At 37.9% G+C, this 27,870-nt stretch overlaps 1 protein-coding gene across 3 annotated transcripts in view; it reads left to right on the top strand.

The window, feature by feature from the left end:
* The window catches only part of ME1 (malic enzyme 1), a 231,874-nt gene that overhangs the window by 72,617 nt on the left and 131,387 nt on the right, over positions 1-27,870 (top strand). The window contains exons 1-3 of one of the 3 annotated variants that reach the window (XM_045543956.1): positions 4,922-5,116; positions 20,187-20,320; positions 26,145-26,294. In XM_045543956.1, the coding sequence (XP_045399912.1) occupies positions 5,039-5,116; positions 20,187-20,320; positions 26,145-26,294 (362 nt within the window). In that variant the 5' untranslated portion in view covers positions 4,922-5,038. Of the gene's footprint in view, positions 1-4,921; positions 5,117-20,186; positions 20,321-26,144; positions 26,295-27,870 lie in introns of those variants that run through there. The other 2 variants (XM_045543958.1, XM_045543957.1) reach the window with 2 other exon arrangements.

The raw sequence follows: 27,870 nt of genomic DNA, 5'->3' as shown, positions 1-27,870 counted from the left end.
CTAAATCACTCTATGGTTCCAATGGACTCAAATACAAATGATGCAATTAAAAAACATTAGAAGAACTGGGTGCATGGTGCCATGAGGCTGTAACTCCAGCCACTTGAGAGGCTAAGGTGGGAAGATTGGTTGAGCTCAGGAGTTTAAAACCAGCCTGGGCAACATGGTAAGACCCTTTCTCTAAAAAAAAAGAAAAAAATTATAAATATTTAAAAATTAGTCTTCATGTGAATCCTGAAGTGCACACTAATTTCTTTCACAGTTTAGATTTTGTAATTACCTACTTCTTTACTTATGTATTGGTTGTTTCTCTGTATAAGTCTATGTTTGCATACCAGTGCCTAGTCTTAGGCTTAGTAAATACTAAGTATTCAATAAACATTTCAATAAATTAAGGGGTAAATATGTGAGAAAGGGGAATGGATTCATAAGATGACCTAGATCTTGAAGGAAAAGAACATTTGTTGAGTGATTTCTATGGGACAGACACTGTTCTAAGTGCTTTGTATATAGTATATGATATGATATGATATAGTATAGCTTTTTTATTATAGGATGTAATTTACAGATGCCAGGAGTTTGTATTATTCACTACTATTCTTCCAGGACCTAGATCAGGGTCTGACATAAAGTAGATGATCAATAAATATTTATTAAATAAACACACAACTATTACCTCATTTAATCTCCATAAAAAATTTAAAAGACAGGTATTTTTATTACCCTTATTTTTCAGCTGCGGAAACTGTGGCTCAGAGAGAATAAGATTCCCAAAGTCACAGACCTACAAAGATTCAAACCCAGTCACTCTGATTCCAGACTTCATACTTTTTATGGATGGAATTTTTCCCCCCGTCAAACATACATTGAAGTCCCAGTCCCTTTTTACACCTGTGGATGTAAAAACTAATATAGTACTCTTAAAAGGATGTGTTACAGTGTTTACCTAGAGTGAATAAAAAATAATTCCACAAGAGAAATTGGAAAATATATTTCAAATGATGGCAGCAACATTGAGAGGATGTGCAAAATTTCGCCAGCATTTTGACTATCTTGAAGTATAATACTTCATTGGACATCTGAATTCCAGGTTTGTTTAAAATGCAGTCTTACTAATTCAGAGTTTTATTCTATGTGCTATGTTATCAGTTGGAACATTATTAACTTTTAAGATAGTTTGAGAAGTGAAACAACTAGCTTGACTATCTGAGAAGGAAAAGAATGAGTGCTTTGTAAAGAAGATCACTATGCTGCATATACATATAAATAGCTATGTAAGTGAAAGACTAGTAAGGTAGTGTAACTTGAGTTACTTTGTAAGTAATGTAACAATCTCTATGTGAATATTACAAAAATATAGGTATGTATATTTGATCTTCTTTAATTAAAACATTTAATTAAGGAACCAAATGCATTGGAGTAGATTTGTCCTTTCTAATTTGATAGTCACTGGCCACATTTAGTTATTAAGTACTTGAAATATCACCAATGGAAATGAGGTACTCAATTTAAAATTTTATTTGATTTTAATTTATTTTAATTTAAATATAAAACTGAGGGCCAGGCGCGGTTGCTCACGCCTGTAATCCTAGCACTCTGGGAGGCCGAGGCGGGAGGATCACTTGAGCTCAGGAGTTCGAGACCAGCCTGAGCAAGAGCAAGACCCTCCTCTCTACTAAAAATAGAAAGAAATTATCTGGCCAACTAAAAATATATATAGAAAAAATTAGCCAGGCATGGTGGCACATGCCTGTGGTCCCAGCTACTCAGGAGGCTGAGGCAGGAGGATTGCTTGAGCCCAGAAGTTTGAGGTTGCTGTGAGCTAGGCTCATGCCACGGCACTCACTCTAGCCTGGGCAACAGAGTGAGACTCTGTCTCAAAAAAACAAAAAACAAAACTGATATTCAATTTAGTTATTGGAAAACTTTAAAGTATATTTGCAACAACTTGGGTATATGAATCTACTATTGTAACTGTAAATCTTATAAAATCTAAGTACAAATCAAGTATTTCTGATAAAAATTTGGTGTGTAAATTGAGATGTGCTGTAATATAAAATATTACATGTAGTATAAAATATATACTAGATTTTAAAGATACAATAGTAATGTGCTTTTTGTGTGGAGAAATGCAGGATAATTTACTTAATATTACAAACCATTATATAGGTACTTTTTTTATTAGACCATCTTTTTCTCATGTAAGTAATTATTCCAATTACTATATGGGCCATTAGATATTTCCTAAATTTTTTGCACTTATAATCTCAACTGACATTATATCAGAGTATCTACTACAATCATATTTTAATCTATGTTGTAAAAACTCATGTATAGCAAACTAATTTTAATTTGGGCAAGAAATATATGATTTTGACTGATTATATTCTCACCCATATACCAGAAACTTACAGGTTCTAGTCCCATAATTTGTGAGTCACACCCATTCTCAATGTTACCAGTTGTGTGCAGAATGACTGCACAACCACAGTTTCTTACAAGGTAAATTAAAACAATAGAGTTTTTTCTATGTGTTTATTACATATTTTTGGCAATAAAGCCTAACCTTACAAAAGATTAAAAACGACTGAAAATGTAATGTTCTAGCTAACATTTCTGTGGAAAAATAGATTCTTCCTAGCATTTTTGGAACTGCATATGAATGTACAACCTGGTTTCTTCAGCTAGGCCTTATCTTGTTATCAATCATGATGACTGCAGCTCTTTTCATAAGAAAAGTAAACCTATAGATGAAAGATGTGAACTTTACCTGCACTGGCAGGATATTGTAATCCCTTTGTAATGTTGGCTTGGAAGAAGAGGCCATACACTCTTTTTGGGTTACTCCCTATATTTTTAACAGCTTTCCTATCTGTAAATATTAAATCTCAGAAACAGGAATAGACAGGTAATATATCTAAATTTATGTAATAAGAGCTTCATTATAATAAGGTTCTATTGTACTAACATTTTTGTTTCTCTTTAAGCATCTGGAGTTTGGCTCCCAGGCTTGCTTTTAAAGTGTTTTTGTCTCACATAAAGCACTCTAATTGTAAGGTGGCTCAGTTAATTCATGAGAGTGAATTTTGTAAAGTATACCTTCTTCTTAGATGTTATAGAGTTAATTTTTATGGATTATAGAATTCACAATGAAATGTGTCATTTAAATATGAAGAATGTTTTTAAAGAACTTTGTGATGCCAATAAAATGTTCTCTATAAAAACAACTAGGCCAGGCAGTGGCTCATGCCTGTAATCCCAGCACTTTGAAAGGCTGAGGCAGGAGGATTGCTGAGGCCAGGAGTTTGAGACTAGCCTGGTCAACATAGCAAGACATTGTCTGTACAAACAAACAGAACAAATTGTTGGGCATGGTGGTGCATGCCTGTAGTCCTAGCTACTGGGGAGACTGAAGCTGGAGTCTGGATCCCTTGAGCCTAGGCAGGCAGCAGTGAGTTATGATTGTGCCACTGCACTACAGACTGGGTAAGACCCCCACCTCAAAAAAAAAAAAAAAGAAAAAGAAAACAAAAGAAAACAAAAAACAATTCCAGATAATTGAAAGACTAGGCCAGAGAAGCTTTTGAATATAAGCATGGCCAAAAAAAAACAATTACCGTAACAAATCTTTCTGATAAGGTAAAGTAATATAATTAGAAATGAAGAAAACATAGTGATTGGATATCTGTCTAGTTTATGGAGATACAAAAGCAACAAATAATCCCAAACACTATCTTTTGTAATATCAGAATGTAGAGATGAACAGGGCAGAAACTAGTGATCCTATTTAACTGAAAAGGAAATTGGGGCACAGAAAACTTTAGTGTCTGTTACCATTGGTTTTTTTGGTCAGACAGACACTCCTTTTGGCTAACTCTGATCTGACCAGTCCCCCAGTCCTTGAACTTCCAAGCATAAATACCAATAATACAATAACAAAATTTCAGTGCTGAAGATAATTTATTTTGACCCTCGTGTTTTACTAAAGAAGAAACTGAAGCCCTGAAAGATTGAGTTACCCATCATAATTGAACAAGAGCAGCGGTGCTTGAACATCTGCTTTCTAGAACTCCCAGAAAAATTATATACGAGAATAGGACTGTCCATTGCACCTTTGCACCCTAACTCCTAGCCTCTTACTTTAACGGTATTCAAATAAAGTTGCCGTGGATAATCTACAGAAACTGATGCGGTGTTGCGCCTGAGGCCTCCTCTCTGGCCTCGCTCCTGGTTCCCAGGCCTAGGCTTTCTGGGTCAAGGTTGGCTCCCTCCTGCCACTGGGCTTGGCCGGCATGCAGGCGGCGCGGAGAGGGTTGTGGGTGGAAAGCTTCCAAGAGACTAACAAGGGAGAGTCCCAGTCTGATTCTTATCAGCCAGTCGAGGTCATCCGTCCACAGCCCTGGCTCCCCTCACGAGTCTTTCCAGGCTGCAGTGCCCCTCGGTGTCTGGGGAGCCATCCCCTCCGCCTGAACCTCCCAGGTTCGCACCTTCTCCCACCTTCCTGCCGGGCGGCGGGGTAACCTGGCCTGCCTCCCCCCCCCCCCCCGCCGGGGCCTCTGGGTTAAGGACAGCACTCGGTGCACGGCGCACTTAGGCCGGTCCCACACCGAGAAGGGATATTCCAGCAGGGATTACGAGCCCGGGGCTGACCAAGGGCCCCGTGCGAGGAGGGGAGCCAGCGACTCGGGCCGCGCCGGGGCTCCGGGCTCCCGCCGCCCCCCGCCCCGCAGACACCGGCAGCTCCGCCAGGGCCTCGCTCTTCCTCCTCCTCCTCCTCACACGCCGGCTCGGCTGATCTCCTGCCATGACTCAGCGCTTCTCGCAGGCTGCCCTGCCGGGGCCACCGGCTTGGCGCGGGCTCCTCCCGCCGCGTCCACCCCCTCTCGCCACCCACGCCCGCCCCTAGTCGCGGGGCCTTTCCCCGCGCGGCCGCCGCCGCCACAGCCGCAGTCCGCGCCGGCGCCGCAGCAGCATCCGCCGTGTGCAGCGCGCGGGCCGCACGCCCCGGCCCGACCCCGCCGCCGAGCCCGCGCCAGCCATGGAGCCCGAAGCCCCCCGCCGCCGCCACACCCACCAGCGCGGCTACCTCCTGACGCGGAACCCCCATCTCAACAAGGTGAGCCCGCAGGCTCACCTGGCAGCCCCTCAGCCCGGCCCGGCGCAGTCAGGGTTAGGTGCCGCTTGCGGGGCCCCGCAACGTGGCCTCGCCCCTCCGCCGCTCCCCGGGACGGTTCCCCGTAGGCTGCCGGGGCCGGTGGGGCCTTGGTGCGGGCAGAGCCCGCCCACTCGGGGCTGTGCCCGCGAGTGGATGACAGGGTGGTGCTGGTGCCTCTGCACCTCGGCATCCCATTTGAGGAACAGAGGTAAAGGTGTAACGTATTTATCATACTTTTGGGCTGCTCTTCTCCGAAACAAGAGCCCAGGCAGAGAAAGTAGTATTAGACAAAGGGCGTGAAGTGTGTTTTGTGAAGGTAGCAGGCAGGCTGCCAGGTCAGCCTCGATGTGATACCCACTTACAGGTTGCACACAGTGTGGCCATTACTGGAGGTGGCTGTGGAGAGAAGTGGCCTAACTGGTCCGGCCTGGATGGAATGGTGTTCAGACTGCTCCGGATCCCATTAACAAGCTGGAAATACAAGGCCTCTTGGTTTCTGGAGCGACACGGTTAAGAGTCTGGGAATGTGTGGTGGGTGGCTTCTGCCTTAGACACTTTGCATGGCCTGGGAGAAAAGCCCTGTCCTAGACATGACACTGGGGAAAGCCATTTATTTTCTTTCTTTCTTTCCTTTTTTGTTATTAATCTGGCCTTCTGGAAGTTAAAAGGATTTTTTCAGACCTGCCCTCGTTTTATTAAAGAGGAATTCAGTGTGCACTCTGTTCAGACTCCTTTTCAGATCCTGGTAGCATTTCATTTTCCTTCACTGGCAATGTGGTGTGAACACCCAAGATCTCTCAAATGAAAAATACCTCAGAATTTATGATTTTGCGTTTCTAGATGCTAAGTCACACTATTATTTCACAGCCAGGTTTGTCTCTGGATTGTTCCTCTTGTGTGTGTGTGTGCTTTAGACATTCCTGTTTATTCAGTACATTGAAAATGCCATAAGTCAGCACAGAGGTCTGTTTGTTATTGTGGTTGTCTCTTTAGTAGGCATCCTTTTCATTAAGAGCTGGACCTCATTCCCCTCTCCCCCACGCTGGTCATGTTGCTGGTGATTTGTTGATCATTATGAGTGGCTTAAAGACTTGTGATTTATTTAATAAATTATAGCTAATGTGAGCTTTTTTCTATTTTTAGTGGTGACAGGCAACTTTTACAAATCGATGATTATTTAGTATTTTTGGTCATATAGTATTATGAGATTTTAAATAGTTCCTCATTATTTTTTTTCTTCAAAATAAATTGCTAGTTTGATTTTCTCCCCGTTTTATTCTGTAGGTTGGGGCCTATTTTCGGTAGAACAAAGGTTTTGATGTGACAAAACAATTTGTGACTTTCATGTGTTGCCTGCCTACTGTAATTTATTATGGGTTGACACTTAAGAAAGACTACATGAATCATATAACCTGTTTGATTTTCCTTAAGTCAGGGGCAAGAGTGTCTGTTAAGAGTGGGTAGATGGCATAGGCAATCTCAGAGCAAGAGTAATTATGCCTTTACTATGTTTACATCAATAATTTATGATATCGAAATCCTTTTGACTCCTGTTCACCTGTAAGGATTAATTCCTACTTCAGAATAATAGTATCACAAAGATCTTCTGTCAAAGGTAAGAAAAGGTATAGCATTAATATGTTAAAAATATGTTTTTGAACTTTGTTTTCTGCATTGTATCAAATTGGATTCAAAATCCAGTTCATCAACTTTGGGTCAGTCAATGGAAACTTTACTCCACTTATTCAGCCATGGGACCTCCTTGATCTGCTCTACATTGAAGACCTCTAGGCCTGTAAGTTTGTTAGCAGATGCAAGGAGACGCTAGTGATCTTATTTTCCCATAACAGTCCAGCCTGTTACCTGGCTGTGTGAAGTCTTCATCAACCACACTAACACAGACCTTTATAACCTTACCATTGGGTAACTGCAACAACAGTTTTTCTGGTTTTATTTCCGGCATTACAGTTTGTCCTACATATAGGCATGAAAGAAGTACCTTCATCAATTAGCATTTTCTTTATATTACCCTTCCATTATCCAAGTATTTATAATATGTTGTAATTTCCTATTATGTTGAATGTAAAATCAATCTGTCAATTGGGTTTACTATCTTCTCCAAATTTATCTTATTAGTTCCCCAAGCTAACCTTATACTTAAAATATATCTGCTGAATCTCTTACTTAATTCTTTCTTGTGTGTAATTCCTACAATTAAAATGTCATTAGTTGATTTAATAATGATCTCTCTAGGGAAGCCTTTCCTAATTAACTTACTTAACACCTCCATTTTTATGTATTCAGTTGTACCATATCTTTTGTATTTACTAAATTGTAATTTTTTCTGTTTCTTTTTTGTTTTTTTTTTGAGACTGTCTCACTGCTTCACCCTGGGTAGAGTGCAGTGGTATCATCATAGCTCACTGCAACTTCAAACTCCTGGGGTCTAGCTATCCTCCTGCTTCAGCCTCCCAAGTAGCTGGGACTACAAGTGCCTACCACCATCCCTGGCTAATTTTTCTATTTTTTATAGAGACCATGTCTCGCTCAGGCTGATCTTGAACTCTTGACCTCAAGTGATCCTCCTGCCTTGGCCTCCCAGAATGCTAGAATTTTTTTCTTATTTAACAGTCATAGGGGAGGAATCACAATATTTAGTATGATATTTTGCTTAGTAGACATTAAATAAATGTTTACTTAATGAATGAATAAACTGTTTTTATTTATTTTGTCTTTAAACAGTACTCAGCTTTTGAAGCACGTAACTTTTAAAGTGTTACTTTGGGCATTATCCTCTTTAATGTAATTTTGTGAAAGTAGATTCACACTGAACTATAAAGCTTAGTTGACTCCCTATACCATTATATTGTATGCTGGAATATATTCAGAAAAGTTAGAATTTAGTTTAAGCTTGACAGTCCCATGAATTTTGATTACTTGCTGGATAACCTAAGGGAGGTGCTTAGTCTTGGTAAAATCAAGGTTAACAGTTGATGTGATATGAATTAAAAATTTTTTTAAAAACCTAAGAGAAATAGGATCTTCCTTTGTAATAATTCATGTATGATTCTAAGCCTTACTATTTGCTTATACTCAAATGTGCATCCATTTCAAAGGATTTCATCAAAGCAACTGGGGAAGTACTTCTGTCTCACACTAAGGAGATCCAATATTTTTCTGTACACAACCCAAACTATTTTTGAGATGCTTGTCTTTGCCTGTCTTATATGCATGTGTCTAATTTAATGTTTAGTGTTTTTTTATTTTAAGGATACTTTCTGATTTAGATGAGTTATATTTCACATTTTTCTAGTAATTTTCATGTGACTAATAATAATGTTTTGTAAATTGCTCTTCAAAATTAAAATTCTATACATAATAAAAATAATCATGTTTATTTTTTATTTTTCAATTTATTGGTTCACTTTATTTCTCCCTGGAATGGTAGAAAACACTGATTAATAGTTCTATCATAGTTAACTTGTGCTTACATGGTTTCCATATCTGTAAGATGAAATAATAACGTGACCTATAAGTAAATCTCCAAAAGACAACACTCTTTAATATTTTAGGCAGTTTGATCCAGTTTAAGTTAGTGATGGTGTTTTATCAAAGTTAATTTTGATCAGGATTATAACTTTTAAATCTAAAAAATGAATTTCTGGAGAAGTGCTTTTGTAAGTTGTTTGCTTCCTGGCATGTCAAGACCTAGTTGGATGTGTTGTAAAGAAAAGAGAAATAAGTCTAATGACTGTGAAGGAAAAGTACCTTAAATCTCCTCTTTATCTTCAATGTAAACTATACCGGAATGAATTATTTAGAAATTTTCACCTGCCACAGTTCTCTAGAGTTGCCTTGGCAATATGAGAAACTGATTTATTATTTAACATGGAATCCCACTGATATGAAAGCTGTTGTAATAGAGATGGACAGCCATATGCCTCCATACCTATTACCTTGCTGCAGTTGAAACCACAATGGAAGTATAGGATATCACAAAACCAAAATGATGTATGCTGTGGTAAGTAGAAAGATGAATTTGATTTGAGAGCTCTTGAGACTGGTTGATAGGGAGTATAAGAAATATTGGAGAGGACTGGGCCTAAGATTTTTCATTTTCTGTGTTCTGATTTCCCTCAAACTTTTGGACAGTTGTGGGGAATGTGATGTAAAGTAATGGATGTTCTAAAACTTTGTGCCTAGGAGAAATGAGCCCAAGTCCCAGTTCTTCCAATTAGTGGTTGTGACACAGCATCTGGCAAGGGCCTCTTGCTACACCATCCCATGGCAGAAAGTGAGAGGGTGATTCGAGAGTGAGAAAAAGCAAGAGAGGTCTAAACTCACTTTTATTATAAACCCATTCTCTCTCAAAATGACAAAGTCATTCCTGCATTGATGACATTAATCCATTCATGAGCCCTAATGACCTAATCACCTCTTAAAGTTCTCACCTTTCAACACTGTTGCATTGAAGATTAAGTTTCCAACACATGAATTTTGGGGGACACATTCAAACCATAGCAGAAAGTCAAGTAATAAAATAATAATGTTCTCTAAAAACATGGGGATATAACTATTAAAGCTTTTATATTAATATACAAACCCTAGACCTAAAAACTAGTTGATTTATTTTTTTAATAATCAGGTAATGGTTGAGTGTAAACATCAGCAGAAATACTTGCATGTTCATGATTACATTATGAGTATCCCTGGAGATCTGAAGGCTGAAAGACTTCTAAGACTTCATAACAATATTACAGTTTGGCCCCTTAAGCTTAGAATGTATTAAAATACATTTAAATTATCTACTCAGAGTTTTAAGATGTCCATCTAATAAGTCAAGGAGACAAGCCTCAGAATAAAACCAACCCTGGTGACACTTTGATCTTGGACTTTTATCTTCCAGAACGGTGGGAAAATAAATTTCTATTTAAGCCACCCAGTCTGTGGTACTTGGTTATGGCAACCCTAGCAAACTAATACACATATGCAATGGAAGCAAAATTTCATGACACAATACTTTCCCTTGCTGTATTCAGTATACTCTAGTAGTGTCTATTCTATTTCAATTTTTGAAAAAATGTTGGTTGAGATTCACTAATGAATCACAATCAATGGCTTAAAAGAATTCTGCTCTATGAATTTTTTAAGTAGTGCTTTCACATACCTGGGAAGATTATTATATAGAATAATTTTGTGTGTGTGTCTTAGTGTTGCATGTGGGACTCTAGTTTGCCTTGGCAGTACTGGCCTTGCCTGCTTTGTTTTTCCATATACATGTCAAAATTGAAGTCTCTTCTAAATCAATAAAGCTATGAGAATGTTATTGTTGTTACTAATAGAGGCAAGTCTCATTAGTTAGCAAAACACTAAGTCCTTACTTATATGTTTAGAGCCAAAAGTGAAATGAAGTGAATGAAGTTGGTTTTTTTTTTGAGACAGAGTGTTGCTCTGTTACACTGGGTAGAGTGCCGTGGTGTCATCACAGCTCACTGTAACCTCAAACTTGGGTCAAATAATCCTCCTGCCTCAGCCTCTCAAGTAGCTGGGACTACAGGCACACATAGCAACACCTGGCTAATTTTTCTATTTTTAGTAGAGACTGGGGTCTTGCTCTTGCTTGGGCTGGTCTTGAACTCCTGAGCTCAAGTGATCCTCCCGCCTCAGCCTTCCAGAATGCTAGGATTACAGGTATGAGTCACTGTGCCCAGCCGAGCATTCTTTTGTGGGTCTCTAAAATTTTTGCTAATTTAAGATCTTATATTCAATTTTTACATATGGTAACTATAACATAGTAATATGACAGAATTGTGACCAAGCATATCAGTCATATCAATACATATAAATGAGAGTAACTCACTTATTAATAAAAATATTTTCAGATTGTCTCACAAAGCATAAGCAAACTGTGCTGTATATAAGAAATGGAAATGTTACAGAAAGGCTAAAAATAAAAATATGGAAAGATGCAAACAGCAAGAAATTGGAGTTATGATCCTGATATCAGAAAATGTAGAGGATATGTCAAAAAGCATTAAATGAGACAAAGAACTCTTTATAAAAATGCTGGAAGGTACAGTTTTGAATGAAGTTATAAAAGTTATGAATATCTACGTACCAAATAACATAGCTGCTGCTCTCATTAAAAAGACACTGTAGTAGATTTTAAGAGTTCTCACCACAAAAAAACCCTGATAACTGTGTGAGGTAATGCATATGTTCATTAGCTTGATTTAGCCATTTCAAAATGTATATATATTTCAAAATAACATGTTGTATACAATAATATATATAATTTTTGTTTGTCAATTATAAAAAAACTTTAAAAAAGACAATATAGGACATGCACGGAGAAATAAAAGACACTAATAATAGAAGACTTTAACATATATCTCTCAGTGTAGGACACATCAAAGGGAGAAAAACTGTTTCTGTATAGGAATTTCTTCCTCAGTTTCTCAGGAAATTTATGTTTTCCCAAATCATGAGAAAATTAAGTTGATCAAATATGAAAATGGGAAAAAAGTATTATAATTTTCCTTTGAGAATTAAAGCTTAATACATAATATGGAAACATTTACATTTAATGGAATTGCTATGTGTGCCTTTAGACCATTTACATTTAATATAATTATTATGTTTGGATTTCTATCATTTTGTTAGGTATCTATTTGTTCCCTCTGTTTTTCATTCCTCTATTTCTTTTTTTCCACCTAATTATTTATTGTTAGAATATTTTTATTTCATTTTAATTTATTTGTTGAGTTTTTGACAGTATCTCTTTGTATAGCTTTTTTTTTTTAGTACTTGCTCTGGCAATTATGATATACATACTGAACTTCTCACAGTCTACTTAAAGTTAGCATTTTACCACTTGAGGTGAAATGTAGAAACCTTACTATTGTTTAGGTCTCATTACTTTCCTCTGTTTATGTTAGTTATATGTATTATATCCATTTACATTTATATACATGTATTATATAGATGTTTTATGTTTTTTTAAAGCCAGTCAAATTTAGCAGAATAGATGTTTAAATATAATAATTTAATGTAATGTTTATAACTTTTATTTTTAACTGTTATACATATTTTAAAGAGTTAAAAAGGGAAACAATCTGTTATAGTTACTCAGATATTTACTATTTCTGTTGCTCTTCTTCCATTCCTGATGTTCCACATTTCCTCAGGTGTCATGTCCCTTCCATCTAAAGAATTTCCTTTAATGTTTTGTTTAGAGCAAGTTTGCTAGAGACCAGTTTTCTTAGTTTTCCATCCTCTGAGAATGTCTTTATTTTACCTTCATTTCTGAAGGATATTTTCACAGGTTATAGAATTCTGAGTAGACAGTTCTTTTCTTTTAAGAGTTTAAAAATGTCATTTCACTTCCTCCTTTCCTCCTTTGTTTCTGATGGGAAACACGATTCTTAAGGGGAATGCTATTCTTTTTATTTAGCAGTCACTCAAGTTGGTTAGGTCACTTTGCAAGTTGGACCCACCTTCTATTGCCTGTGGTTCCAATAGCAATTAAGTTTTCAAAGCCTACTCAGTAATAGTATTTGGATTTGTCCATTATGTGTACCACCCAGTAGCTAGAGTGGGATCTGTGCAGTGGTTTACTCCACAGTTTAGTTCTCAAAGCCTTTGGTATGCTGTTTAAGATCAGATCTATGCATGTATAGCTCAGAGGTGAGCCCAGGAGTTCATATACAACTGTATGGGATCGCTCTCTTGAGTTCCCTCCTTTCTGTGATCTCTCTAATATATTCTGTCTCCCTGAGGACCCCCTTTCCAGCTTTCTGCCCAGAAAACTGGGCCTTTAGTTTCCTGCTCTGCTGTGTACTTCTTCCAGCTGCATGTGCATCTGGGCAATGTGACTGGAAGACAGAGAGAAAATAGGAACAGGCATTTGACCCAAGATGTTGGAACCGGTCGGTTTCCTCTAGTTAAAAAGAATGATTCCCTTCCCTTAGAATTTTAGGCTTCTGTGGTGGCCATTGCTTCTTGCCACCCCCTATGGAGTTACCTGGGAGTTGGGGCTGGAGGGAATGGAGAATACTGGATATTCTTCCTTCTTTGTGCCCTTTAAGAGTCCCCTTTCCTGATTCTTAGGCCGTTTTTGCCATTCTTTTTGTCCACAGTCAGTTGCACTTCCAACTTTTCCGCTGCTTTTGATTCAAGGTCAGTTGATTACAGAGGGGGGAATAAAAGCCAGGCCATACTGGAGGGAAAAAACCCAGGAAACTCACTTCTGGTGCGTTGTTACTTCGGATTGTGGTCTTCTTCCTCAGTTCTTTTGCTACCATTCACCTTTCAGAGTCTCTAAATAGCTGCACAGTGCATTCTGTGCAAGGTTTATTGCAGGATTCAGAAAGAGAGAGAGACAAAAATACGGTACACTCACCATTTTGCACAGAACCAGGCCTTCAGACTATTATTTTTAAGGTGTGAATGTGTGAAGCTCAGTCTAACTTTAGAGAATTGGCTCTCAAATGTATATTCACATTTTTTCCCATTTTACCGGGTACATATTTGCTATATAAATTAATATTAATAATATAGATTATTCTGTGGAAAATTGTTCATGTAAGATGATAACTCTGTACATAATTTATAAAATTTCTGTGTTCTAAGGATTTAGAAAGATGTTTTGCCTTTTTGATAGCTACATACCTCACTTCTGCCCCTCTTTGTGCTGTAAAGGAGAAAATCCATACTACAGAATTTTCGAGGTTCAAAATTTCTTCATGGAGGTGGGTAGGTGTGTTATACTGGTTTGCCTTGTAGATATGTCTTTCAACATAGTTGCTCATAGGAGCTGAAATATAGTAAGTAGTCTGTGAAAATTTGTTGAATGGATGAATTAGGGTTAATTCTTGAAGTAACACTCTTATTGCTCTGCTCTATCTTCCAGATATTGCCTGTCTCCAGTTCACATCCTTTGCAGGATGAATGGACAGTACCCTCTTTTATATGCTGTTGAGTGTGTACTGGAGAATCTCTTTCCTTTAGTGGGTATAAGGATGACCAGTATATCATTTAGGATTAGGTTTTGCTACATATAACAAAAAAATCAAAACAACAATGACTTAATTAAGATATAGCTTATTTCTCTCTCACATGAAGGAAATCAGAGGTAAGCAGTCCAGGGCTGTTCAGTGGGTCCACAGAGTCATCAGGAACATAGGCTCTCTCTTGCAGCTCTGACATCTTCAAGATCACTTCATGGGTCTCAACTGACTAGGTCTGCAGCTACCATGCACTCTTTCTAAGGTGGCTGCTGAAGGAAATCAGGCAAACACAAGAAGGCCAACTTTCCAGTGGGGTCCCCTCTCTTTAAGGAGCCTTCTTCGCATCCCACATAGCACTACCACTTACATGTCATTGTTCAGAACTCAGTCATATGACCATGTATAACTACAGGGGAGTCAGAACATATCTTTTATTGAATGTATTGCCACCCCAAATAACATTAGGGTTCTATAACTAGGGAGGAAGAGGGAAATAGAAGTTGTGGTAGGCAATTAGCAGCCTCTACCATATAGCTGGAGCTGCCAGAAAACAAAAGGATCAAGATTTAACAAATGTAAATATTAAATATAATTATAATATTCTCGGAGATTTAGATAAGTGGTTCTTAATATTTTAAAAATAGCCATATACCCTCATTATATAAAAATAAGAAGGTATAAAAATATAAAAAGTGTATCTCCTACTTCTGTGTGCCCCAGCTAGCTGGTTCCCCTTCCCAGAGGCAGCCACTGTTTTCACCAGTGTTTCCATTATATACTGGAGATATTATATGGAGTATATTTTTTAATTTTCACAAGTTAAAATGTTATTGATGTAAGGCATGAATCAGATATGTTCTTAGTGTGGTGGATAGGAGGCATTGTTACAAAGAAAAATGTATGTGAATTGTATAGAGACATGGAAAACAGATTGAGAATCATGATCCCAGATTAATCCATCAGTGATTTGCCTGGTACACTGAAACTGGTTCTGAAGCATTGTTTTCCCTTTTTATTTTTTTTTTTAAACTAAGCTTGGCTTTGTATGGGGATTCCTTAATATGGTGATTGGTAAATATTGTGGGTTGAGTGCTGCTTACTCACTTGCGGCATTTTCATGAAATGGAATAACTAGTCAGGAAAGATACTGAGGCTTCCTAGGATAATGTTTAAAACTTTTACAAGCACAACATGTACTCACCATCAAATTGGTATTAACTGATCAACACTTAAGTGCACATATAGTAATAACATTCATCAGGTGTCGGGCAAGTGAGACGGGGGAGGGAGGGGATGGGTATATTCACACCTAATGGGTGCTGTGTGCACGGTCTGGGGGATGGACATGCTTGAAGCTCTGACTTGGGTGGGGCAAAGGCAATATATGTAACCTAAACATTTGTACCCCCGTAACATGCTGAAATAAAAAAAAAATTTTAAAAACAAAACAAAACTTTTTATCTGTCTGACAAGGACTTCTCTGCTCTGATTCCTGCCTGTCTTTCTAGTGGCCTTCTTTCATCATTCTTCTCACAGTTGATACATTTTCCTTCCCTATACTTTCTTCAAGAAGCCCAGGTTTTCTGCATCAGAGTTTACGCCCATGCTGTCTACTGTACTCCTACCCCTGGCTTTTTACCTGGTCAACTCCTGTTTTTCTAGTCATTCTTTAGATCTCATTTTAACATCACTGCTCAGTGGACTCTTTCCTTTTAACGCCCTAAATTAAGTTAGAGCTTGAGTTTTTCCTTTTCTTTTCCCTATACTTACTACCATGATTGTTATTTTATAGTTACTTATGTAACTATTTATATACTATCCTGGTAAACTCTCTAGATTGTAAGCTTCTGGGACTATGTGTGCCTGTAAACTTTGTAAGCATTCCCTCAACAGATACTACTTGAAAAATAGATGATAAGTGTGATGATTAATTTTATGTGTCAATTTGCCTAAGCCATGGAGTATCCAGATGTTTGGTCAAACATTATTCTGGGAGTGTTGGTGAGGGTATTTACCGATGAGATTAACATTTGAATTAATATAGCAGATCACTCTCCCTAATGTGGGTGAGCCTCATCCAATGAGTTGAAGGACTGAATAGAGCAAAAAGGCTAAGTAAGAGGGAGCTCCTCCTGCTTGACTGTCTTGAATTTGGGACACCATTTTTTTTTTTTTTGTCTTTGGATTCAGACTAAAATGTCAGATCTTGCTGGGTCTTGAACCTACTGGCTTTCAGACTGGAACTACACCATTGGCTCCGCTAAATCTCTAGCTTGGTGGTAGCAGATTTTGGGACTTGTTGCCTCCATAATCGCATGAGCCAATTATGATAATTACAATAAATTTATATATGCACACACACGCACATACATCTGTATGTTCCGTTTCTCTGGAGAACTCTCACCAATACAGATAGCTTCACAATCTCCCATAAAGTTAAAAGTAAAAGGAGACAGAAAACACTTTGGAAAATCTCCACTGTGGATCTGAACTAAGAAAGCCATCTTGTGGCATTTCTGGGAATATCATGTCTCAGGTATATATCCCTTATGAATCTGAAGCATTGCTCTCTGTAACACTTCTTAACACATTTTGTGCCAAAGCCTCATTTGGAAAGCTGGTGAAGCTTGTGGACTCCTTAAGGCAATGCTTTAAAATAAATAGCACACATAGTGTTACAAAGGAAACCAATTATTATGAAATACAGATATTAAAATATTAAATACATGTGTGATGTTGTAAGATATGTTCTTTATTAAAAACATATAGCAAGAAAATAGATTAAATATGGACAATTGAAAGTAAAATTTTATGTTTTAAGGAGATCAGTATGAAGGTTGTGGACACCACTAGCCTGCGTGCCTGTACGTATTATTAAAAAAAAAACCTTATTGGAGGTCTAAAACTACTGTAATTTCAAATTAATGAAGAAGATAAATGGTATTTCAAAATATATGCCACAAATGTAATGTGATACAAAAATATTATTTTAATTATGACAAAGACACAGGAACTACTACTACTATTTCTCTTGTTTATTGCCTTCATTTATAGTGGAAGAAAATACTAAATTTCATAGAGTTAGTGAAAAAGATGTCCAAATTCAGGCCTTCTTATTCACCGATTCCTTGAGGGTCTGTAATTAGGTCCATGAATCTTAGGTTAAGGGCCTTTGGTAGGGAGCTCTTCACAGAAAATACTGACCTGGGTCTCTTAACACTGATTTTTAAACTCAGAAACCTTCTCACAATACTGGGATATGAAGAATAAAAGTCAGCATTCACTTAGCACTTGTATATTAGTGACTTCATTTTAAACTTATTATAATAATGCAGGCATTCATATAGCACTTCATAATTTACATAGGATGCCAAAATATCTGATCTCTTTTTCTCCACCCAACAACCCAGTGAGACACACATAACATATATTAACACTGTGTGTTCAATAAATATTTGATTACTCTTATTTAGTAGATGTGAAAATTGAGGCAAGTCTCTTACATTTAACCGTAAACAACTTAAGTTCTTGCCCCAGATCAGTCTTAAATAATGTCTATTTGTGACTCAAGCTTAGACCTAAGTCCACATATTAATAGAATGCTCTTTATCCTTATGTTACCATTTGTTCACATTTGCTGGTGAAGTGTACACGTAAATTTCAAGTGTATGGATTATTACAACCTATAATATACCAAAAATGTATTAGACAGCTACCTACAACAAAGAATTGTCTGGCCTAAAATGTCTCTAGTGCTGAGATTGAGAAACCCTGGTCAAGATGAAGGTACTTTAAAAAAAACTCATAAGCTCTGGAACTTTTACTGATACGTAGATATGGCTTTTGGTGAACCCAAAGTTGATCTTGAATGCCAGGTTAATGTAAACTTAAAAAGTTTTTAATAGTGGATTAGTTTAATTAAATGCTTTTCTCATATATATGTGGAAAGCTTAATTATTATTTGGGAGATTTTAAATCACAAGCATTCTTTGTACTATTGCATAAATAAATCTTAGTTTGAAGTTTGAATTAGGTGAGTTGGTTATTCAAAATAGAACTACGTAGAAGGGAACCATATAGAACTGAAACATTGTTTCAGATTACTATATCTGTGCATCCATTTGTTCATTTAAAATTTATTGAGGCCCTGCTTTGTCATGACATTGTGCTAGGGGCTGTCATACAAATATGAATAGCTTAGTCCCCACTGTGTAGGAGTGGGGACCTGCAGCCTCAAGGCTACATGTGGCCCTCTAGATCCCCAACTATGGCCCCTTGACCTAATCCAAACTTCACAAAACATATCCCTTTATTAAAAGATTTGTTCTGTAAAATTTTGACTCAGTCAAAAGGCCGAACTCAAGGATCCAGAAGGGCACATGTGGCCCCAAAGCTGAAGGTTCCCCACCTCTAGACCTGGGTAAAACAGCAAATAAGCTGAAATAATGATGTATGGGAAATATCATGATAGAAGCACATGATGCTGTGATAGCACTTTGGAGAACACCTCACTAATCCCGAGAGAGGGCTGAAAAGCCTTCTTGAAGGAGATCACCATTCAGTAATAGTGAACACGTTCCTACTCATCCAGGTTGTCTAGAAATAGCAGAGGTCGCCATGAGGAAACCCAACTGTCTTGGTCTATTCAGGCTGCCCTAACAGAATTCTGTGGACTGAGTAGCTTATAAATAAAACTTTATTCCTCACACTTCTGGAGGCTGGGAAATCCAACATAAAGGTGCAGCAGAGTCAGTGTCTGGTCAAGGGCCTGCTTCCTGGTTCACAGATGGCGGTCTTCTTGCTGTGTCCTCACATGGCAGAAGGGGTGAACAAGCTCTCTGGGGTCCCTTTTATAAGGGCACTGGTCCTACTTATGAGAGGTCTGCCCTCATGACCTAATCACCTCTCAAAGGCCCTACTTCCTAATGCCATCATCACCTTGGGGGTGAAGATTTCAACATATGAATTTTGGGTGGACACAAGCATTCAAATCATAATGCTGACCATTATATTGTGTAGGTGCACCTGCACTGGACCCAGAGGAACAGCAGTCATAGCCTAGTCAAAGAAACCTCTTGGGCTTCAGTATCTCCAGTGGGAGTCTTCTCCAGAGGATTTCTTATCTCAATCCACCAGATCTTTCTCTTCTATTAATGACTATGGGGGCTGCCCTGCTATTACTTGTACTCGTATTATATCCCAGAAAATCTCTTAGGTCCATTCTGGTTTTTCCATCAATCCATAATTTCTATTTTGTTTGCTTTTCTTTGGAGCTCCCTAGTTTGTTGTTATTATTGTCTTATACAATCAGTGTTCATATAAATAAATAATATAGATGTAATAATAGGGTTGTAATGGACATACTAGGTGAGTCTGGAAAGGCTTTAGAAAGGAGGAAGCATTTGAGGTAAGGTTTGAAGGGCAAAGAAACAGGGAAAAAAGACATTCTTAACCATGTGTCATGGAAGAATAAAAAGGTGTGGTATTCAGGCAATGGTGAGAAGTTTTGTGTGCCTGGGAGTGCATAAGAATTGTAGGAGATAACTCTGGAGAGGAGTGTTGAAACAGGTATCTTAGGATCATATAAGGAATTTCCCAACCTAGTTTAGAGGCAGAAGCACAGTAAGTCACAGGTGACCTACCCATATTCGTAGTTTTAAAATCTCTTATAATAACTATTTATTTTTATTTTTGCTGAGATTAATAATGTTGATTACATCTTCTTTCATTTATGTGCTTTTAAGTAGTTTCCTCCCATCCACTATCTAATTTCATCCTAATAATATCTGAATGGCACAGCTTTGGAAATACAGTATTCTCATCTTATAGATATGGAAACTGAGGTATGGAGAGCTTACTTGATTTATTCATAGTCACATGAATTAGATCTGTCAGGCTTAGAGCAATGCCAGATCTTCAGATTTTTAATTCCATATCCTTGTTGCATTTTATTTGTGTATGTATATATATATGCTTTTTGTGTTTCTCTCCCTCAATTTATTGTGTTTTTCTTTTCTCCATAGGACTTGGCTTTTACCCTGGAAGAGAGACAGCAGTTGAACATTCATGGATTGTTGCCCCCTTGCTTCAACAGTCAGGAGATCCAGGTCCTGAGAGTAGTTAAAAATTTTGAGCGTCTGGACTCTGATTTTGACAGGTAAGACATTTTTGAAGATGATTTTTATATTTCTCTTATGAATTGTCTAGGTTATTTTTTATTGGATGATAAAATTAAGATATTTAGTAATTTGGAAAGGGTAGTCATCTTTGAAGAGAATTTGTCTATAAGTAAAATGTTTTTAAAAAATTTATCCTCTCTAGAAACATTTGAATGAAACAAAATTTCCTTTCTAAACTGTATCCTCAGAGAGACTACATTTCTCTTATGATAAAGTTGTTGCTATAAAGGTAAGTTTTCAGGAAATGCCACCCTAAACAGAGAAAAACAGGTTAAAATGTCTTTTAGTCAGACTTTAAGTACATTGTAGGTGAAAGAGCACTCTTTCAGCCTGCAAGCTTTGTCCTAACACTATTGCAAATTTAGGTCACTTCCTTTGTTTAGAATTCAGTTTCTGTGTTTGCACAAAGATAAAGGCAATATATTTTTCCTGCCTTTTGAATTAGATAGCTCCAGGTTGAAATTCTGGCTCTATCTTATTGGCAATGGATCCTTGAGGAAGCCACTACGGCCACTGCCACGGGCATTGTAAGTGCTTTGCCCTCTGCCTTTGACTCCACCCTTTCTTACTAAGATATGGAACCTCCGTAACTGTCAAGTTTTTTCATCTGTGGATTGGAGAGAATAATAGCTATTTGGAAATATTGTTGTGAGTGTTAAAAGTAGTTAACCCAATATCTAATAAGTATTGGTATTAATCAGGTTTCTCCAGAGAAAACAGAATGAATATGAATAGGGGGGCGAGAGAGAGAAGAGAGAGAGAGAGAGAGAGAGAGAAACAGAGGCACACAGAAAAAGAGTAAAAAATCTGCAGGTAGGCCCGCAGGCTGGAGACCCAGGTAAGAACTGCAGTTGAGTCCAAAGGCAGTGTGCTGACAGAATTCCTTTTTGCTGAAAGGGAGGTTAGTCTGTCCAATTAAGGCTTTCAACTGATTGGATGAGGTCCACTCACATTATGGAGGATAATCTGCTTTACTCAAAGTCCACCAATTTAGGTATTAATTTCATCCCAAAAACACTTTTGCAGAAACATCCAGAAGAGTGTTTGACCGAATATCTGTACACCCTGTCTGTGTGGACTAAGTGTTTATAACTCTCCACAAACTCATATGTTGAAATCTAATACCCATATGAAGTTATTTGGAGATGGGGCTTTGGGCAATGATCAGGTCATAAAAGTGGAGCCTTCATAAATAGGATTAGTACTCTTACAAGAAGAGGTTAGAGAGCTAGCTCCTTCCTTTTACTGCCATGTGAGGGTACAAGAAGTCAGCCATCTGCAGCCTGGAAGAGGCCCCTCACCAGTGCCCACCCATTCTGGCCCTATGATCTTAGACTTCCAGCCTTCAGAACTGTGAGAAATAATTTCCATTGGTGATAAGGCACCCAGTTTATGGTATTTTTTTATAGCAGCCAAGCTGTCTAAGACATTGTCCCAACCAAATTGACATGTTAAAGTAACCAGGACAAGTCGACCCCTTGTCAACGTGGCATCTGCTATGGTATGAATGAGTGCATCCTCCCAAAATTCTTATGTTGAAATCCTAACCCCTAAGGGGATGATATTAAGAGGTGGGGCCTTTAGGAGGTTATTAGATTATGAATGAGATTAGTGCCCTTATAAAAGAGGCCCTGCAGAGCTGCCTTGCCCTTTCCACCATGTAAGGATACAAGCAGAAGGTGCTGTCTATGAGGAATGGGCCTTTACCAGGTTCTGAATCTGCCAGTGCCTTGATCTTAGACTTTTCAGCCTCCGGAACGATGAGAAATAAATTTCCGTTGTTCATAAGCTACCCAATGTGTGGTATTATGTTAGAATAGCTGAATGGACTATGACAACACTGATGTGCATCTCCTTAAATCATACTTAATCTCTGAATAAAGACATTAACAAAGTCATACTTTCACCTAACATGACACAACCATCCTGCATACAACCAAAAATGCACCTACCCTTTCCTCAGGAGAGGAAGCAGAATCCCTGGGTGATGTTTTCTCTTTCTCTTGATGTCCCTTAACTTACAAACTAGAGTGTGAAGTTAACACTACATAAATACTATGATATAAAGTCGGTATGTCTTGTGTTACCTGATAAGGTGATAAGAGAGGGAAGAAAATGATATTTGCTTATCTTTGTATATAGATATTTGCTTATATATGTATATACATATAAACATATTCATAAAAAATAAGGAAGAAATGCTTATGACAATTACAGTCCTTGTTTCTGTAATTGGTCAAATGGTCTTAGCTGGTGTTTATAACTACCTTCTTCCACTACCCCTTCTATATTCCCTTTGCCTTCAGCAAGCAGCTCAGCTGGTTGTGGTTCTTTACCTGGTGGGGTGACTCAGACCTTCAATCCTGAATGGTCTGTGCCATTAGTAGCCCTACCTGAATTGGGTTGTAGTTTACATTGGCTTTGATCACAGGGCATGGTAATACTAAAAGATACTCGAAGGGAGCTCCTGAATTTCGAACTTATTCTTTCTTACCTCCATTGTAAGGCAGCAGTCCTCTTGGTAGTCAGGATCAATCCCTCCCAGCCAGCACAGTAACTCCCTTCTTGGCCTGTTGATTCAGAGGTGTGTGGTGCCCAAAGTGGCCGGGAACAGTCTTAACTTCCTGTTCAGTGGGTTCATTATTGTGTTTCTTGGTGGAAACATTCTTCCCTTTGGAACTAAGACCTTTAGGCCAGCAGAGCATAAGGTGATATGGAGAGAAAGTGAAATTTTGATAATGGATCACTAGTGTTTTTAGTGAGTGGTGCCATTCCCATTTCTATTCCTTGATTCCTAAATCCATGAATCCAGGCTGTAGGAGAAACAGTGCCATTCACTGGACACTGATTCAGAGCATATACAGCCTCCTTGAGAACCTTGCCCCAGCTTTGAAAGGTATTGCCACCTGGCTGGTGCTATAACCTCAAAAGGATATTCCATTGTTCTATCAAGCCAGCTGCTTCAGATTAGTGGGAAATGTTATAAAACCAGTGAATTTCATGAGCTTATTGCCATATTTCATTTGCTGTGAAGTGAGTTCTTTGATTAAAAGCAATGCTGTGTGGAAAATCATGATGGTGGATAAGGCATTTTGTAAGTCCACAAATATAGTAGCTTTGGCAGAAGCATTGCATGCAAGGGAAGGCATATCTGGATCCAGAGTGTCTATCCCAGTAAAAACAAAATGCTGCCCCTTCCATGAATGAAACCGTCCAGTGTAATCAACCTGCCACCAGGTAGCTGGCTGATTACCCTAGAGAAGATGCCGTATCAGGGATTCAGTGTTGGTCTCTGCTGCTGGCAGATTGAGCACTCAGCAGTGGCTGTAGCCAGGTTGGCTTGGTGAGTGGAAGTCCATGCTGCTGAGCCCATGCATAATCTCCATCCTTGCCCGTGGCCACTTTGTTCATGAGCCCATTGGATAAGACGAGGTGGCAGGACAAAGAGTCTTACTCAGTTTTTCCAATATATATATATTTGCTTTTTCTTAAGCTCTTTGATAATCTTCTCTTATACTTGTTCCTGAAGTTCTTCCTTTAGCCTCTTATATCTTTACTTTATATTCTTTTCCTGGGCCTTTTTATCAGCTACCTGCTAAAAGCTGGTGACTTTCATATTTTTACTATAGACTATTCCTCAAATATATATTGGGCATGAACTCAGTGTCAGATCCTTTTTTAGATATTAGGATTATAGACAATGACCTCTACCCTCATAGAATTTACATAAATTATTAAAATTATTTAAAAATTGTAAACAGTAAAAAAAATTAGTAAATTATATAATGTGCTCGAAAATGACTAGTGCTATGGAGCAAAAAAAGAAAAGTTAGAGTAAAGAGGGACTGAAAATGCTGAGGGTAGTTATGGCCAGTTTGCAGTGTTAAATGGGGTGATTAGGGTAGCCTTCATTGAGAAGCTGAGTTTTGAGCAAATATTCAAAGATGGTGAGGCAGTTAGCAATGAAGAAATCCGAGGAACAGTGTGCTGGCATGTTCAAGGATCAGCAGGGAGACTTGTGTCTGGAGCAGAATGAGCTGGGGGAAGAATGGTAGGTTAGGAAAGAGTTAGCAAAGTAATGGAGGACAAATTATGTATGGCTTTGTAGGCCACTAAAGGACTTCTGCTGTTACTCTGAGTGAAAAGGGAAGCCTTTTGAACAGAAGATCAACATGATCTAAGCTATATTTCATAAAGACTTGCTGCAATGTTGAGAATAGAAATGTAGGCTGGCAGAACTTTTTTTTGTTTGTTTGTTTTTTGAGACAGAGTCTCGCTTTGTTGCCCAGGCTAGAGTGAGTGCCATGGCATCAGCCCAGCTCACAGCAACCTTAAACTCCTGGGCTTAAGCGATCCTACTGCCTGAGCCTCCCAAGTAGCTGGGACTACAGGCATATGCCACCATGCCCAGCTAATTTTTTCTCTCTATATATATTTTTAGTTGGCCAGATAATTTCTTTCTATTTTTTTAGTAGAGACGGGGGTCTCGCTCTTGCTCAGGCTGGTCTCGAACTCCTGACCTCGAGCGATCCATCCGTCTTGGCCTCCCAGAGTGCTAGGATTACAGGCGTGAGCCACCTCGCCCGGCCTGGGAGAACTTTTAGACTATTAAAATAATCCAGGTAAAAGTTGATGGTGATTTGGATCCAGGGTAGTAGCAATGAAGGTGGTCAGATTTTGAATATATTTTGAAGGTAAAGCCAACATAATTTCCTAATGTATTACACATGAGTGCTAGAAAGCTTTCAGAGAACAGGATAAAATGATAAAGAAACAGAAAAGGAATGGAGCAGTGAGATAGGAGGAAAACCAAGAGAATATGATAGACTGGAAGTCAAGGAAAGAAAGTGTATTGAGCTCTAGGTAATGTCACCTATGTCAAATGTCCTGTTAAGTAAAATGAGGTCTATGAATAAACCATTGATTTAGCAGTGATGACTTCCACATTGCTAAGTCAGTTTTATCATGTCTAAAATTAAAATCGTCTTTCTTCCAAATGTTCATTTTCTGGGTATGTGTATCTAATTGCCCAAGTGTTAGATTCCATGCATCTTTGACTCTCAATTCTGTGCATTTTTAACTACTCTAGGGAATAGGAATCAAAACAAAAAGGCTGGTAAGATTGTTGAATACCGTTTTGCAAGATTCTTTTAAATTATACCAAGACAGTTTGAGTTTTATTCTATGAACTATTGAAGGCTACAAGTAACATGAAGAGATCTATACATAGAAAGATAACTCTGGTTCAGAAGTGCCTCTAGAAAGAAAAAGGCCATTAGATACAAATAGTAAGAAGAGTCCCTTGAACTTGCCTACCTTAGTTATTTTAAGGATGAGTGCTACTTCCCTTATTCATTTCTTGTGCCATTTCCCTTGATTATTCAGTACTGCAAGTTAAAGGATGAAGTTTTTCTATTTGCTTAGTTGAGTTAATGTTAAACTACTATATATCTATAGTGGTATTTTCATCTTTTAAAACAGGGAGAAGCTCTTCAAGTATTGAATAAAACTGCTATTTCAGCAATAGTTTTAATGTTTGAATCATAGTAATCAAGTTTATGGTTCTTCATTTTTTAAGGTGTTTAAGAATATTTATAAAGTTGTTTTTGATCAGATTTTTTCTTTCTTTCTTTCTTTCTTTCTTTCTTTTTTTTTTTTAGGCTGGTCAAGTGAAGCAGCAGATTTTTTTCTATGTAACCTAAAACATACTTTATATTTGGTTGAAAAATGTTTCACTAGATTTCAAAGCAGCTGTTTCATGACTTTGTGAGGTGTAGATCTAATTATGTCCAATTTCCACAGGTATCTTCTCTTAATGGATCTTCAAGATAGAAATGAAAAGCTCTTTTATAGAGTGCTAATGTCTGACGTTGAGAAGTTCATGCCTATTGTTTATACTCCCACTGTGGGTCTGGCTTGCCAACAATATAGTTTAGTGTTTCGGAAGCCAAGGTATGTCAACTTTTATTTTAAATATAACTTGCGCATCTTTCTTTATTTATTCAATAAGTTTTTTGCAGGAATTTAAAAATTATTTGTTATTATTTTTTAAGTAGGCAATAAAAATTGCATATAATATTTATGGTGTACAACATGATGTTTTAAAACATGTATACATTGTGAAATGGCCAAATCAAGCTAATTAATATATGCATTATCTCACATTCTGATCATTTATTTATGGTGAGAACACTAAAATCTACTCTCTTAGCAATTTTCAAGTGTATAATACATTGTCATTAACCATAGTCACCATGTTGTACAATAGATCTCTTTAACTTATTTCTACTGTTTAAATGAAATTTGGCCAACATCTCTGTAATCCTGTAACTCCCATATCCCCCAGCCCCTGGTAATCACTATTCTACTCTGCTTCTATGACTTTGACTATGTTTAGATTTCACAGTGAGATTATGCAGTTATTTGTCATTCTGTGCGTGGCTTATTTCACTTAACATAATGTCCTACAGGTTCATCCATGTTGTTGCAAATGACAAGAGTTTCTTTCTTCTTTAAGGCTGAATAATATCCCATTGTGTATGTATACCACATTTTCTTTATCTATACATCCATTGAAGGATGCTTACTTTGATTCCATATCTTGGCTATTGTGAATATGCTGCAATAAACATGAGAGTACAGATACCGCCTCAACATACAGATTTCAATTCCTTTGGACAAGTACCCAGTAGTGGGATTGCTAGATCATGTAGTAGTTCTATTTTTAATTTTTTGAGGAACTTCTATATTGTTTTCCATAATGGCTGTGCTAATTTACATTCTCATTAACAGTGTTATTCTTTTTTTTTTTTTTTTTTTTGAGACAGAGTCTCGCTTTGTTGCCCGGGCTACAGCGAGTGCCGAGGCATCAGCCTGGCTCACAGCAACCTCAAACTCCTGGGCTTAAGTGACCCTACTGCCTCAGCCTCACCATGCCCGGCTAATTTTTTCTATATAGATTTTTAGCTGTCCAAATCATTTCTTTCTATTTTTGGTAGAGACGGGGTCTCACTCTTGCTCAGGCTGGTCTCGAACTCCTGACCTCGAGCGATCCTCCCACCTCGGCCTCCCAGAGTGCTAGGATTACAGGCATGAGCCACCGCGCCCGGCCAACAGTGTTATTCTTAAAAGGATTTCTTTTTTCCCCACATCTTTGCCAACGCTTGTTATCTTTCATCTTTTTGATAATAGCCATTCTAACAAGTATGAGATGATAACTCATTGTGCTTTTAATTTGCATTTCTCTGATGATAAGTGATGTTGAACGTTTTTTCATATACCTGTTGGTCATTTGTGTGTCTTTTGAGAAATGTCAATTCAGGTTCTTTGCCCATTTTTTAATCAGGTTATTTGCTTTCTTGCATTGAGTTGTTTGAGTTCCATATATATTTTGGATTAACCCTTTATGAGATGTATGGTTTGCAAATATTTTCTTTTACTTCATAGGTTGTCTTTTCACTCTATTGATTTTTTTTTCTTTTTTTTTTTTTTTGCTGTGCGGAGCTGTTTTCTTCAATGTAATCCTATT

This window comes from Lemur catta, chromosome 2, assembly GCF_020740605.2.
Source record: "Lemur catta isolate mLemCat1 chromosome 2, mLemCat1.pri, whole genome shotgun sequence".
In the NCBI taxonomy this organism is placed as follows: Eukaryota; Metazoa; Chordata; class Mammalia; order Primates; family Lemuridae; genus Lemur; species Lemur catta.
Note: the sequence above shows the minus strand (reverse complement) of the source record. Positions and strands in the feature narration are given on the sequence as shown.